Here is a 17,111-nt window from a genome sequence, read left to right as displayed (position 1 = left end):
ACCAACTGGCAAGGCTAAGGAAAAAACTCAAAAACAATCGCACAAAAATTATGCGATCAAAATCCCGTAACAAAAAATTGACAGAGATCATAAGCGGTCTTAAAAATCAACGGTTAATAAAGGCCAAAGCTGAAGCGATTCTACAAAAACTTTTAGTGGAATGTCTCTGGACCTTTTTCGTCATATTCAAAGATGTGGTAACGCAAAGAAAAGGATTTACCTTCCTAAGGTGAAGAAGTTTGCCCTTGCTCTTCACTTCTTGTCTCCGAAGGCATACGAGTTTGTGAGGCCCATTTTGCGTCTACCTCACCAACGGACTCTTCGTCACTGGAAAGCGTCAATTAGTTGCTCGCCTGGATACCTGGACAATATGCTACAAGTTGCGTCGAAAAAAGCTGAGGAGACCAATAGTAAATACTGCTCGTTGATATTAGACGAAATGAGTATAAGGCAGGACGTGTCATGGGTACCCAGTGAGCACAGATTCTGCGGATTCAGAGACTTCGGACAAGGACCCGTCGACAGTCGGGAGGCTACGAATGCACTGGTATTCATGCTGGTCAGTTTGAAAGGGAGATGGAAAGTGCCAATGGCCTATTTTTTGACGGACCATATTAACTCCTCTCAGCTGGCATTTTGTATCAAAGAAGCCATGGAAAAAGCAGCAGACTACAATCTCATAGTAAAAGCTGTTGTCGCCGACGGTCTGAAGGCCAACATGAAAGCCGCAACAGAGCTGGGCTGCGACATAAATCTGGAGACTTTGAAGACCAACTTCAAACATCCCCACCCTCAGTTTAAGGATGAAAATGTCTACATGATATGTGACCTTCCCCATATGCTGAAGCTATTCAGAAACTTACTGGCAGACACAGGAAGCTTGACGAGAACCACGAACAGCGGAGTGAAAGCAATTTCTTGGCAATACATTGTCCAACTTCACCTGCTACAGAAAAAAGACAGTCTGTACCTTGCAAACAAGATCACGGAAAAACACATCAAGTTTCAAAATGTGAAAATGAAAGTCAAAATAGCCGCGCAAACACTGTCCAATAGTGTGGCCACAGCTATTGACCATCTGAGGGACGACCTAAAGCTGGAGCAATTCAAGGACTCTGAGGAAACGTGCCTTTTTCTACGGACAATCGACCGGCTGTTTGATATACTCAACACAAAAAATCCGTTTGCAAGAGGTTCGAAAGCTGCCTTGAGTCCCCAGAATGTAGAGTCATGGCAACCATTTTTGGAGGATGTCCAGAAATACCTCGTGTCTCTCCAAGAGCCATCGGGATTGCCAATACACAGAACCCTGAAGAATCAATGTGTCCTGGGCTTCATCATAACGGCCCAATCAACCCTGGATCTTGCAAGAGAACTTTTTGCCCGTGGCAACCAGTATTTCCTCACTTACAAGTTCTCACAGGATCACGTCGAAATGTTTTTCAGTAAAATTCGGCAGAGAAATGGGTGGAACAACAACCCTAACGCCCAACAGTTCCGCAGTGCCCTCAAAAGTCTGATGATAACCAACTTGATCAAGGCGTCGGACAATGGAAATTCTACCCCACAGGACGACACAGTTGAGTTGCAACTGGACTTCCCACTGGACACAAGAAAGCCAGTTCCTCTAACGAAGATGGATTGTGAAAAGTCAAGAGTGGAAGAGGAAGAGGACCAAGAAATGATGGTGGCAATAAACGACTTACTGGACACGCCTCTCGTCAGCGACTCAGATTGGCGACAGTCCTGTTTATTTTACACGGCCGGATTTGTTGCAAAAAAAGCCCAAAAGTCCATCAAATGCAACGCCTGTAAGGACGCGCTGTATGATGCACAAAACACATCTTCTACGCAATCTCAATTCCTCAAGCGCAAGAACACTGGCGGTCTAACCATCCCATCAAATGGTGTTGTGACAGTTGTGGAAACGTGTGAAAAGGTGTTTCGCTGCACTATGCCTAGTCCAGCATTGATGGACAGACTTCCGTCCCAGAGTCACATTGACCTTCACATGCAGACCGTCGTCTTGTCCCATCTCCGCTCCAAACACCTTAGCCTTTTCCCTTCTTTAAGGGACCATTTTTTTGACCACGAGATAGCCATAGAAACCAATCACATCACACAGCTAGTCAAATCCATCTCCAGCGTTTACTTTAGGATGAGACTTTTCAAAGCGGGGCAAATGTACCAGAGACGGAAAATAATGATGGGGAAAACATCAAAAAGGATGAAGTTCAACAAGATCATCCTTTTCAGTGGACTATAAGTACAAAAGGGGGAAAGGGGGGGGGGGGGGGGGGGGGGAGGTGTTACACATTGTTAGTTTTAATGAATCAGTGAACGGTGTTTTCTTTCGACTTAACTGATCGTGCTGTAGGTAATTATAATAATAATAATAATAATAATAATAATAATAATATAATAATAATAATAATAATAATAATAATAATAATAATAATAATAATAATGAAGAAGAAGAAGAAGAAGAAGAAGAAGAGAAGAAGAAGAAGAAGAAGAAGAAGAAGAAGAAGAAGAAGAAGAAGAAGAAGAAGAAGTAGAGATAATAGACCTGGGGCAAGATTACAACACTTGTATCCGATGGAGACGGCGATCCACTGTGACGGACTTGTTGCCAAGCACCGAAAGGATAAATAAGTAAGTAAGTAAGTTAATAATAATAATAATAATAATAATAATAATAATAATAATAATATAATAATAATAATAAATAATAATAATAATAATAATACGGGTGGAATATAAGCCCACTCTAAAGAGCTTTGTTGAAGAATATTATGATGTGGTTATCGAGTCGAGTCGTTGCCTTGGTGCGGCGAGCGAGAAGAGGTGGAGCGCTATAGCGTGCGCGGCAGTTCCCCATGCACGCCTCGCAACTCTCTCGTTTAGCGTCCCGTCTATATTCATACGTCGATGAGAGAGCGTCATGTTGGTTGTGCTTCCGCGAGGACGAGAGACGCATGCGCACAACCAACATGACGTTCTCTCTCTAATAACGTTTCCGCCGGTGACGTCACATACTATGGGTGACGTCCAATCAAGGGACGCTACTCTTCCGCTGATCTCATTCCCTATATGGTTTTGACACATGGACCGTCAACTCAGCACTGCAAAGGACAATAGAATCAGTGGAGATGTGGTTTTTGAGACATGTGCGGGACAGAAAGGAAATCAAAGGAAAAAAGTACACTAGAGGAGGCAGGATAGAAAAGAACTCTTTTTTTTCCAGAATAAGAAGAAGACAACCGCTGTTCTTTGGCCATGTAATGAGATGAGAGGGGATAAAGAAGCTGGTGACGACAGGACTGCTCCCATTGTGGGCAGGGAGGTACATAGTGTGTCCTCTATCCCCCTGTATCTATTTTCCAACGTGCTTTCTGTCTTTGTCTTGGAATGAGATTACTTGGTTTTGTCCTGGCCCTGGCCGGAGTCCTGGCTGGGAGGGAAACAGTCAAATGCATAGTTATTATATTGGGAGATTATATTTTTTTCCTTGTAAATCTTCTCTCTGTTATGTATCATATGTTATTTTGAATGTATAATGTAAGCATTTGAGCGTATTCCTCTTTGTTGGATCTTGTGCTTGTGTCCGGATGAGACTTATAGGTGATCTCAAACTAAGTACATTGGTGGTATGCTCTTGGAATCTACATCTGATCCCTATTTGTTCGCAGTTCCCCTTTGTCTTACTTTCTCTTGGGTACTTTAATTGTAATTCTAGAACTTTTTACTATCCCATTTTCTTCCTTTTTACTAGCGCTGATATAACCTAAATGTATTGCAAGCGCCATAAAACCCTTAAAAACAAAACCAAAAAAAAAAAAAAAAAAAAAAAAAAAAAAAAAAAAAAAAACAAGAATGATAGATGGAAAACGAGCAGCAGAAAGACAGAGATGTTATATGTTTGTGTCGAGAATATTGGCTATTAAGCTAAACTGCTGGCCTACTAACTTCGCTATGGTTGTGTGTGTTGTACCCGCTACCTCCAGTAGTCGGTGAGAGAGGGATCTTGTAATGAATGACCTGAGTTTGATACGAATATTTTTGGGTTCGTGGATAGCTTATACGGTAGAGTCACGCTCTCACCGGCCAGGCGGAGTTGTCGTAACAATAAGGTCGCGGGTTCAAACCACATCAACCGCCGAATTTTTTAAATATTCTCTATTGTCTTCTGGCAATTTTCTATTCACTTCATCTCTTGACATTGGTGGACAACTTTAGGAACTGGACACAATGAAGAAGAAATGTGGAGACCATCAGGGCCGAGAACGATAGAGAAGGCTGGATACTATAAATAACAGTGTGACATTGAATGTAAGCTTCAATTTAATTATACGAAAACAGATAAAATGTTATCGCGATGCATTGAGATTTTCATCGATATATCGAAAATCGTTAAAACATTTTTCGATAAATCGGCTACCTCCACCCAAAAAAGTTAAAAATGTGCGTCTCTATATTATTTTTTTAGGATGTGTTTTTTGGGTGTTTGTGTGTGTGTCTGTGTGTGTGTGTGTGTGTATGTGCGCACGCGCGCTCTTTTTGTCGTTGTTTTGGAACCATCACCATGGGTCACATTATTTTAAACTCTAAAAACAATTCGCTTCAACAGTAGTAACGTCACTTCCCTCCTGATGACGCTTAGTAATTTAGTAACTGACTCTAAACTATCGGAACAATAGCGGACGCCCTTATGAAATATTTCTCCGACGAGCATAAAAGCGTATCCGGAGGGGGAAAAAGCATTACAAATCTGACCATATTATGACTTTTGAATGTATAATGTAAGCATTTGAGCGTATTCCTCTTTGTTGGATCTTGTGCTTGTGTCCGGATGAGACTTATAGGTGATCTCAAACTAAGTACATTGGTGGTATGCTCTTGGAATCTACATCTGATCCCTATTTGCTCGCAGTTCCCCTTTGTCTTACTTTCTCTTGGGTGCCTTAATTGTAATTCTAGAACTTTTTACTATCCCATTTTCTTCCTTTTTACAGGCGCTGATATAACCTAAATGTATTGCAAGCGCCATAAAACCCTTAAAAACAAAACAAAAACAAAAAAAAAACAGCAAGAATGATAGATGGAAAACGAGCAGCAGAAAGACAGAGATGTTATATGTTTGTGTCGAGAATATTGGCTATTAAGCTTAACTGCTGGCCTACTAACTTCGCTATGGTTGTGTGTGTTGTACCCGCTACCTCCAGTAGTCGGTGAGAGAGGGATCTTGTAATGAATGACCTGAGTTTGATACGAATATTTTTGGGTTCGTGGATAGCTTATACGGTAGAGTCACGCTCTCACCGGCCAGGCGGAGTTGTCGTAACAATAAGGTCGCGGGTTCAAACCCCATCAACTGCCGAATTTTTTAAACATTCTCTATTGTCTTCTGGCACTTTTCTATTCACTTCATCTCTTGACATTGGTGGACAACTTTAGGAACTGGACACAATGAAGAAGAAATGTGGAGACCATCAGGGCCGAGAACGATAGAGAAGGCTGGATACTATAAATAACAGTGTGACATTGAATGTAAGCTTCAATTTAATTATACGAAAACAGATAAAATGTTATCGCGATGCATTGAGATTTTCATCGATATATCGAAAATCGTTAAAACATTTTTCGATAAATCGGCTACCTCCACCCAAAAAAGTTAAAAATGTGCGTCTCTATATTATTTTTTTAAGATGTGTTTTTTGGGTGTTTGTGTGTGTGTCTGTGTGTGTGTGTGTGTGTGTGCGCGCGCGCTCTTTTTTGTCGTTGTTTTGGAACCATCACCATGGGTCACATTATTTTAAACTCTAAAAACAATACGCTTCAACAGTAGTAACGTCACTTCCCTCCTGATGAAGCTTAGTAATTTAGTAACTGACTCTAAACTATCGGAACAATAGCGGACGCCCTTATGAAATATTTCTCCGACGAGCATAAAAGCGTATCCGGAGGGGGAAAAAAGCATTACAAATCTGACCATATTATGACTTTTACACATTCTGATCACAAGACATGAAAAGTTCGAGCCAGCATGAAGAATAAAAAGTACCGATTTTCTTTGTTTAGAACCACCATGGCTTCCGTTGCTGGGCGACGTGACATCAGACTATTGAATCCAATTGTGGAAACATAAGTACCACAAAATAATATTAGACATTATAGTTCTATATATAGTTCAAGGCAATAGCACAAAACTAAGAACGAATATTTATTTTAAAGAATATTGTAGTATAATATGCATATTATGTCTTGTTCAGTGCAATTATTCTGCAAAATGTGATTGAACATGAGCACAAGTAACTTGTAGTATTTGTAGGTCCAAATTAAACTTATTGGATTTTCCACAAACGATAAGAGATACATGAATATAACAGTAAATTAAAATCATAAATATCGTTAATCCAACTTCATAAAGTAAAACGACATGTGAAGAAATGCACATAATATTGTGATTTTGCCAAAATCTGGAGAGACTAGATAAAAATAACAACTGAAAATCGATATGGCATTTTGGAATCGATATCGTAACAAAGCTATGATATACTTTAATATTTATTACGTTTATGATGACGATGATGATGATGATGATGATGATGATGATGATGATGATATGATGATAACGATGATGATGATGTTGATGATGATAATCATGCTGCTGCTGCTGCTATTGATGGTGATGATGATGGTGGTGATGATGAAACTGATGAAGATGATGATGATGATGTAAAATGATAATAAATATAATAATAATAATAATAATAAAATAATAATAATAATAATAATAATAATAATAATAATAATAATAATAATATAATAATAATAATAATAATAATAATAATATAATAATAATAATAATAATAATAATAATAATAATAATAATAATAATAATAATAATAATAATAATAATAATAATAATAATATAATAATAATAATAATAATAATATAATAATAATAATAATAATAAATAATAATAATAATTAATAATAATAATAATAATAAATAATAATAATAGTATCCTATCATTAAAACGTTTAAATTTGTCATCTTAATTCATCGACATTTGAAGAATTTTGGAGGGGTACAAAATAAAAGGAGAGCGTTTATTATTTAAACTAAATACGGCACAAACAATGCAAGGGGTGTGTTGACCGTACTCAGGCCATGCATTTAAAACTTCATTAAATTTGGGAAATGACAGGCCAAGAAGAAATAGAGGCGGAAATTAAGAGGAGGTGGAAACGACTGGGACCGTGGCCTTCGTAAAGTTGTGTTCTAATACTGACCAAAAAATGACGTCAAAATGCCAGTCTTTTGCCACAAAAGAAAACAAATCGTGAGTTGTTTCCAATAGTTCAACCAATGAAATAACTTGTTTCCATGGGCTCTACTCACGACAACTCACTAGGCGGTGCAAAAACCAAATAATGACGTCAAACTTCTAGTCCTTTTGGATTTCAGTATCAGGCTATGACATAACGATGGCTACACTGGGACACAGTCATGCGGGTACTTACAAAGAGAGAACGTCAACATTGCATTGCGCATGCTTCTCTCTTATCAACTGAGGAAATCTATGTTATTATATACATACTTTTATTTATAAAATAAAAATATACCCAATTAACTTATTTCGAAGAAAAGTCACAGCGATGCAACAGCAAGATCGTTTCTCAGCCATCTTTTAGTCTGAGTTGCCGAACCGTGAAGTCAGTGATTTCACGGCGGGTAATCTTAATCTTGGGTTCATTCCATATTATTTTTCATTCTTTGCAACACGTCACTGTGAACTTTCATCAAAATAAGTTTATTGGTTATATTTTTTTCTTATATAAGTATGAATACAATAACATTTTGAAAAAGTGATTTCTCAAATATAGATAGTTCGAAGATGACGTCACTCAGGTCTTTGTTATTGTTTTTTGCCATCCGCGTTCATGAATAATGCTCACTGAACTGTTTTAACTCGACTATAAACGTTCATGGATACATACAGTTTTGTTGTTGGTCCGTTATACTTCCGGATGGCAATGTTATGAGCTTCTGAGCCAAGCGCACACTATCTATAATTAGTGATATCTCATTAACCAAACGATAGATTTTCTCAGTTGATAAGAGAGACGCATGCGCAATGCTATGTTGACGTTCTCTCTGTAAGGACATGTGTACTTATGTGGAACCCGCAAGGAACGCGAGGGCGGCCTTGGAATAACTGGAGGAGGGTATTGATGAATGATCTAAAAACTGAAGGCTTTGCATGGAGAGAAGCTGAGAAGATGGTACTGATGATTAGGAACATAACCAAGACACTGAATAACATTGACGAGCCGAATGAAAAGATATAACTTTATGGGAGACCTTTCGAAAGCTCCTAGTTGTAAGGGAAATAACCCAAATATTTCCTGAACTAATCCTAAGAAAAAATACAAATACAACCTAGTACCTTTAACTAACCTTAATAGGAAAAACAAACACCCTATCACCTTTACTAAGACTTATAACTAACCCTGATAGGAAAAACAAACACCCTATCACCTTTACTAAGACTTATAACTAACCCTGATAGGAAAAAAATCATCCGACCTCGAGCTAACCCTAATAGAAAAAAATACCTAGGACTGCTTTGCACTACCTGTCAATACTTCACAAATCAAAATGGTGACCGAGAATCAAAACAATAGTCAAATTAGGAAATTTTAAACTTTCACAAATCTACCAAGGTTTTTCTAGATTTTAAAAAAAAATGCTTCTATATGATGATATATTGAATAAATAAACACATGAGAAAAGATCCAAGGTGAAAATACAAATTGAAAGAAACGCTAGCGCTAGGAGCTTTTGGAAGGTCTGAGACCGGGTCTCCCAATTTTATTAATAAATGTAAAAGTATTGAGGGATGATCGTGATGAGTATTGATGGCGTGAGAAGAGATTAAGAGAGAGCTTCACAAGCGGAAGTTGTCATATTATCTAATGTATTGATCTCTTAGAGTAAAAGGTGTTACGTATTCTTATAGAACCAATCAAGTAAGTGAGTAAGAATATTAATTAAGTAAGAATAGTAAGTAAGTAAGAATAGTATGTAAGTAAGAATTGTAAGTAAGTAAGAATAATAAGAAAGTAAGTAAGTAAGTAAGTAAGTAATAATAGGATGTAAGTAAGTAAATAAGTTAGAATAGTAAGTAAGTAAGAATAGTAAGTGAGTAAGAATAGTAAGTAAGTAAGTAGGACTAGGATGTAAGTAAGTAAATAAGTAAGAATAGTAACTAAGAATAGTAAATAAGTAAGTAAATAAATAAGTAAGTAAGAATAGTAAGTAAGAATAGTATGTAAGTAAGTAAGTAAGAATAGTATGTAAGTAAGTAAGTAAGTAAGTAAGTAAGAATAGTAAGTAAGAATAGTATGTAAGTAAATAAGTAAGAATAGTGTGTAAGTAAGTAAGTAAGTAAGTAAGAATAGTATGTAAGTAAGAATAGTAAGTAAGTAAGAATAGTATGTAAGTAAGAATAGTAAGTAAGTAAGAATAGTAAGTAAGAATAGTATGTAAGTAAGAATAGTATGTAAGTAAGAATAGTAAGTAAGTAAGAATAGTATGTAAGTAAGAATAGTAAGTAAGTAAGAATAGTATGTAAGTAAGAATAGTAAGTAAGTAAGAATAGTAAGTAAGAATAGTATGTAAGTAAGTAAGAATAGTATGTAAGTAAGTAAGAATAGTATGTAAGTAAGTAAGAATAGTATGTAAGTAAATAAGTAAGTAAGTAAGTAAGAATAATAAGTAAGAATAGTATGTAAGTAAATAAGTAAGAATAGTATGTAAGTAAGTAAGTAAGTTAGAATAGTATGTAAGTAAGTAAATAAGTAAGTAAGTAAGAATAATAAGTAAGAATAGTATGTAAGTAAGTAAGAATAGTATGTAAGTAAATAAGTAAGAATAGTATGTAAGTAAGTAAGTAAGTAAGAATAGTATGTAAGTAAGTAAGTAAGTAAGAATAGTATGTAAGTAAGTAAGTAAGTAAGAATAGTATGTAAGTAAGTAAGAATAGTATGTAAGTAAATAAGTAAGAATAGTATGTAAGTAAGTAAGAATAGTATGTAAGTAAGTAAGAATAGTATGTAAGTAAGTAAGAATAGTATGTAAGTAAATAAGTAAGAATAGTATGTAAGTAAGTAAGAATAGTATGTAAGTAAGTAAGAATAGTATGTAAGTAAATAAGTAAGAATAGTATGTAAGTAAGTAAGAATAGTATGTAAGTAAATAAGTAAGAATAGTATGTAAGTAAGTAAGAATAGTATGTAAGTAAATAAGTAAGAATAGTATGTAAGTAGTATTAAGTAAGAGAATAGTATGTAAGTAAGTAAGAATAGTATGTAAGTAAGTAAGAATAGTATGTAAGTAAATAAGTAAGAATAGTATGTAAGTAAGTAAGAATAGTATGTAAGTAAATAAGTAAGAATAGTATGTAAGTAAGTAAGAATAGTATGTAAGTAAATAAGAATAGTATGTAAGTAAGTAAGAATAGTATGTAAGTAAATAAGTAAGAATAGTATGTAAGTAAGTAAGAATAGTAAGTAAGTAAATAAGTAAGAATAGTATGTAAGTAAGTAAGAATAGTATGTAAGTAAATAAGTAAGAATAGTATGTAAGTAAGTAAGAATAGTATGTAAGTAAATAAGTAAGAATAGTATGTAAGTAAGTAAGAATAGTATGTAAGTAAATAAGTAAGAATAGTATGTAAGTAAATAAGTAAGATAGTAGTAGTAATATAGTAAGAATAGTATGTAAGTAAGTAATAAAAGATGTAAGTAATAAGAATAGTATGTAAGTAAATAAGTAAGAATAGTATGTAAGTAAGTAAGAATAGTAAGTAAGTAAGAATAATAAGTAAGTGAGAATAGTAAGAAAGTGTAAGAATAGTAAGTAAGTAAGTACGTAAATATCGATTCTGTCTGACTGGAGTAAGTTGACTGATCATAATGATCATAATCATAAGATATAATCTTAAGCATTAAAGTGAGTTTTAATGTGTAAATCTCCATTGCTAATTATAAAAATCCTAAAGAGAGCATAACCAAAACCATTAAAGGATAGGAATTAATGTCAGTAAGTACGAATAGTTTTGTATGTAATCTTGCCCATTACCGATACATATTAGTCAGACAATTTCAGATGTTTACTCCAGTCCTTTCTCTCACGTTCAAAGCTTAGATTTGATATGTGTTGTGATTTTTAAAATGAGATCATTGTCATTTCTTAACCATTCACAGATAAAATGGATAATCGAATATGATTATTGCTTTTTTCTATTATATAATTTAGAGTGCCTAACAAGAACAATATTTAGTTTGGAGTAGCCCAAATGAGGTTGAATGTGAGTGGTTACACTATTCTGGCTAAAGTAGTCTAAATAAGGTCGAAGGGGAGTGGTTACACTTTTCAGGCTAAAGTAGTCTAAATAAGGTCGAAGGGGAGTGGTTACACTTTTCAGGCTAAAGTAGTCTAAATAAGGTCGAAGGGGGGTGGTTACACTTTTCAGGCTAAAGTAGTCTAAATAAGGTCGAATGGGAGTGGTTACACTATTCTGGCTAAAGTAGTCTAAATAAGGTCGAAGGGGAGTGGTTACACTTTTCAGGCTAAAGTAGTCTAAATAAGGTCGAAGGGGAGTGGTTACACTTTTCAGGCTAAAGTAGTCTAAATAAGGTCGAATGGGAGTGGTTACACTATTCAGGCTAAAGTAGTCTAAATAAGGTCGAACGGGAGTGGTTACACTATTCAGGCTAAAGTAGTCTAAATAAGGTCGAAGGGGAGTGGTTACACTATTCAGGCTAAAGTAGTCTAAATAAGGTCGAAGGGGAGTGGTTACACTATTCTGGCTATATTCAGACATGCATACTTGAACATTAAAAAATTCGTAATTGTTAGGATTTTAAAGTAGAAGCCGCTTTAGTTAATTTTATAGATTAGAAGTTTACCACCATTGGGGTTAAATAACACTTTGAAATCCTTTAAATTGTGAAGTCTGACATCAACTTCAATTTTCAATAAGTTTTTGTGACTTAGATGTGCTCAGAAAGTTTTTATATTGAAGCCAAAATTTCGTAATTCTACGAATGTTTCGTTTTAGTATGCAGGTCTGAATGTTTAGCCCAAACATAAAAAGCTATTAGACATTTTCTCATGAATTCAGAAAAGTTTGTTGTCTCAATGCGACCATTTTTACTCAGCGGATATCAGCTGATTGTCAATCTTGGAAAGTATGTCTCCAAGGGCACTCAAATCGGTCTTGAAACGTTCTTCCCAGACGGGTTTAAACGCGAAGCTTTCGCACAATTTCTCATTTGAAAACGTCACGTCAACCAGTTCATTTTCATTGTTAACAAATTCTTTCTGCAAAGCAAACATATCCCGCAAGTCATTACATTCTCTGGCAGCTTTGAAAGAATTGTACAGGGTTTTCACTTTAGTGTTATGCTCTTCGTGACGATTGGTTTCATTACCAAGCTCTATTTCCCTTTTTTCTATTTTCTCGTAAATGCTTGCAACAAGGGATTCTTTTCGTTGCAACAAAAGAGCACTATATTCATTGAATTTATCTTCGACCTCGCGTAACATTTTTTCTTTCAATTTACCCAAATTGGTTTTTACAGTCTCAATATTGTCCTTGCGTCTGTTGAATTGATCCATATTGTTTTTACACTTCTCTTCAATGTCACCGAATCTCCCATCATTATCCTCCAGAGCTCTCGCCATTGACACAATGACGTGTCCATCATTAGCATCATTGCTATGGTCTAAGCGGACGCAATCAGAGCACACTGGCAACATACATCCTGCACAGTACTGATCCAGACTTCGACAGTTATGCTTCATACACACATTTCTGAAAGCCGATTTTGCCTTTTTAATGGCATCCAACCCACTAACAACTTTGAAATCATTGGGCAAATCATCCGGGTTGGAATCATAATATGAAGTACGACAGACAGGACACTGACTGGATACAATCCGATTCAAACAAGGGAGACAAATGGTATGATTACAAGGCAGTAATTTAGGGGTTCTGTCCGGCATTGCGTATTCTTCCTTACAGATTTCACACTCCAGACCAAGAATGTTGATTAAATCTTTGGCAACTAGGATAAACTTTTCTTTCTCCAAATCCAAGGAAGAAGTAGGGTCAGTTGAATAAGCCATTCTGTCACTGTTGTGAAGTGTTGATGCTGTTTGATGTATGAAAAATATAAAGTGAAAAGTACATTGTGACCCATCGCCTTAATAATATGTTATTATGTTGGGGTAAAACAGATTTGGAAAAAATGAATCAAATATCAAATTGTCCAAAATTATGAAATTACCTATTACATACCTCATTTCACAAAAGAAGTTTGGTTTGTTGAGACATGTAACACAGTCCTGACGATGGCTGAAAAGGCCTGAAACATCGATGTAGACTGACTCCAACATTGTGGTAAATGTTAAAATAATACGCTCCATTGCTACATGTCGAGCACTATTCGTACCATATTTGTATCCAAAACGATTCAATATATATATATATATACATATATATATATATATATATATATATATATATATATATATATATATATATATATATATATATATATATATATATATGTGTGTGTGTGTGTGTGCGTGTTTGTGTGTGTGTGTGTATTTGGGGGCGGGAAGCGAGGTGACCGAGTGGTTAAGGCATTGCACTGTGACCCTGAAGGTCCCGGGTTCGAGTCCCGCTTCAGGCACTTTCGGTTTTTTTCCTTGACCAAGATTATTAACCCTCAATTTGCTCACTTGGACAACAAGGGTGAATCCTGTTGTCATCAGACATCTTGTTTGATGAGTTATCTATATTCCTTCGTGATATGACGAGGCGACGATGTCTTATGATGCCGTGGCGGAAAAGACGGAATATATATATATATATATATATATATATATATATATATATATATATATATATATATATATATATATATATATATATATATATTTTTTTTTTTTTTTTTTTTTTTTTTTTTCTTCGGACATTACGCCGACCGAGGACGTGGAATAAGCCCACAGAATCGAACGTCTCGGCCATATAATGTGAGTGACAATTTGTATCATACATTAGCTCTAACCATCATTATCGAGCACTTTCGTACCTACGAGTACCCACCAACACTCATATATATATATATATACTTTTGGTCAAAAACCTAATACATATTATAAAGTGTAGAAGTAGAGTGAAAAGATGAGGTCAGGTGGGGCCAGTGGCCCGGGTCCAGGAATTTGATCACACACACACATACACACGCACGCTCACACACACACACACACACACACAGAGAGAGAGAGAGAGAGAGAAATATCACCGGCCCAGAGAGAGAGAGAGAGAGAGAGGTAGAGAGAGAGAGAGGTAACACCGGCCCAGAGAGAAAGAGAGAGGGAGAGAGAGATAGAGAGAGAGGGAGAGAGAGGGGTATTACCGGCCCAGAGAGAGAGAGAGAGAGAGAGAGAGATAGAGAGAGAGGGAGAGAGAAAGGTATTACCGGCCCAGAGAGAGAGAGAGAGAGAGAGAGAGAGAGAGAGAGAGAGAGGTATCACGGCCCAGAAAGAGAGAGAGAGAGAAAGAGAGGGACAAAGAGAGAGGTATCAGCGACCCAGAGAGAGAGAGAAAGAGAGAGAGAGAGGTATCACCGGCCCAGAGAGAGAGAGAGAGAGAGAGAGAGAGGTATCACCCAGGAGAGAGAGAGAGAGAGAGGAGAGAGAGAGAGGAGAGAGAGAGAGAGAGAGGTAACACCGGCCCAGAGAGAAAGAGAGAGAGAGAGAGAGGTAACACCGGCCCAGAGAGAGAGAGAGAGAGAGAGAGAGAGAGAGAGAGAGAGAGAGAGAGAGAGAGAGAGAGAGAGAGCATACAAATGTGTTGATTATTTTTGTTTTTGGTTACCAGAACTTGACGAAAATTGCAAATCTGAACGTACTGATAATAAAATAACATTGATAATAGGCCCGCCTCTATTTAGATCTAAGAACAATGAATATTGTTTGAGATTTTTATCAATTTTAAGAATAAAGGATATCGTTTATAATCTTTTTCATTTACCTTGTGGTGAAAGTTGCTTTTAAATTATAAGAGAAATAATCACAAAGAACACACGATAGCCTGCGAATAATGGTTAACCAACTGCTCACTCAAACAGCTTGCATGCCTAATGCCTTTTCCCTTTTCACAACAGCTAGGCACTTGCCTTGCGACAGTCTCCACGTGGAGTTCTTATCAGTTGCCAGATAGTTTGCAAGTAAGACGCTAAATAAATAAATGGCGCGCAAGTTTTGAAGTTTTGTGTGTAAAATAGGGGGGGGGGGGGGGGGGGGGGGGGGGGTAGGGTTATGGAGTTATTCAGACAACTTGTATTCATTTGCAGGTCTGCTAACCTAAGTTGTCACTAGCTTGTTGTATTACTTGAAATAATATATCAACACCCATCAACGTGTTAAAGCAAAGCCCATAATTGCGTTCGGTAATCAGATCTTGAAATAAGTGCACATCGATTTCAGGCCAACTTTTTTAAAAAGATAATACATAATGAATAAATTCATAAATAGATAAATGAATTAATAAATAAAAAAGAATAAATAAATAAATTAATTAATTAATTTAAATAACTAAATAAATAAATAAATAGATAAATAAATACATAAATAAATAGATAAATAAATAGATATATAAATAAATAAATAAATAAATTATAACTGAATATTTTATAGCATTCCAACCTTTACCTCCAATCGGTTTCCGATATTTTAATTTGCATTGGATGGATTGACGTGCGTATAGATTCAGATCAGTAAAAATAAGATCATAATTTAATAGATTAGCTTACCAAGGGTGTGTGTGATATCTAGCTTGATATTAATAAATTTAATGCTAAATATGGCAGTAAAAAAATATATTTAGCCATGTGCGTTGGTGTATATGTGTGTGTTTGTGTGTGTGTGTATGTGTGTGTGTGTGCGTTCGTGTATGATTAAGTATTCAATGTAGACTTAATACCAGATTACTCGGTCGCACAATTTCCAATTTAATTGCTGTTATTCTTTGTTTTGTTTTTTTTAGTTCTTTTGTAAAGCGCCTCGAGCACATTAAGTGGATATTTATCTCTATAAAAGCTTAATTTATTTTTCTTTTTTTCTCCTTACATGTTTTTCTTTTCTTTTTTTTTTTTTTGTTGTGTTAAAAAAAATATCTGTAACCACTTTTTTCCCCCAAAAAGCCGTTATGTTCAAACTCAAATTAATTTCAAGCAAAAATTGTGAAATAAAATCGTTCAATTAATTGCCTAAGTGTGTGTGTGTATATAAATATATATATATATATATATATATATATATATATATATATATATATATATATATATATATATAACAATATCAAAAGAACAAATTAGGTAGCAGTCACTGGCGTAAGATAGAAATCTAAAAAGATGTGTAATGAAGAAACAAGACCAGAGAAAAGCAGAAATAAAAATAAAAGAAATAAAAGAATCATCCCTGAAAAAAAATAAAATCAGCCAGCCTCAACAGAAGGTCTGAGGTTCGAACCCCAGTCGGGACCGGCTGGTATTTTCAGGGATGATTTTTTTTCTTCTATAATTATTTCTGGTTTGTATGACAATATTCCATGAACAATTTTAACAGATTTGGTTTTAAAAGAGTGAATTTGTTTCATCAATTTAATAATTTAAAAAAAGGAAAATAAATCAACTTTCTGAATTGTTATCATTTTGATTAAATTAATTTATTTTTTTAATAAATGGGTTAATTTTGTCATATTATTGATTGACCCAATGGGTCACTTTAAACATTCTGGACCCGAACAAATGAATGAATATATGTGTCTGTTAGGTCTGAAGAATAGAGCTCTGTGGAAATACTAACGTCAGCTATACTGAATATATATATATATATATATATATATATATATATATATAATATATATATATATATATATATATATTATATATATATATATATATACACACACACACATATATATATCTCAGTGAAGACAATGTTATTGATTAAAAATAACAAAA

The 17,111-nt window shown here is 35.1% G+C and overlaps 1 protein-coding gene across 1 annotated transcript; it reads right to left on the bottom strand.

The window, feature by feature from the left end:
• Window positions 1-10,304: 10,304 nt before the first annotated feature.
• Window positions 10,305-15,256, bottom strand: LOC144956614 (tripartite motif-containing protein 3-like). Its single transcript, XM_078887233.1, has 2 exons — window positions 15,119-15,256; window positions 10,305-13,229 (listed from the first exon to the last, which is right to left on the bottom strand). Exon 2 carries the CDS (start codon window positions 13,201-13,203, stop codon window positions 12,226-12,228), a length of 978 nt encoding a protein of 325 aa, XP_078743359.1. The 5' UTR covers window positions 13,204-13,229; window positions 15,119-15,256; the 3' UTR covers window positions 10,305-12,225.
• Window positions 15,257-17,111: the final 1,855 nt, after the last annotated feature.

Source organism: Berghia stephanieae, chromosome 11, assembly GCF_034508935.2.
Source record: "Berghia stephanieae isolate SIO BIC M18660-M18661 chromosome 11, UCSD_Bste_1.3, whole genome shotgun sequence".
In the NCBI taxonomy this organism is placed as follows: Eukaryota; Metazoa; Mollusca; class Gastropoda; order Nudibranchia; family Aeolidiidae; genus Berghia; species Berghia stephanieae.
The sequence above is the reverse complement of the archived record's forward strand: the minus strand, read 5'-3'. Positions and strand labels throughout refer to the sequence as shown.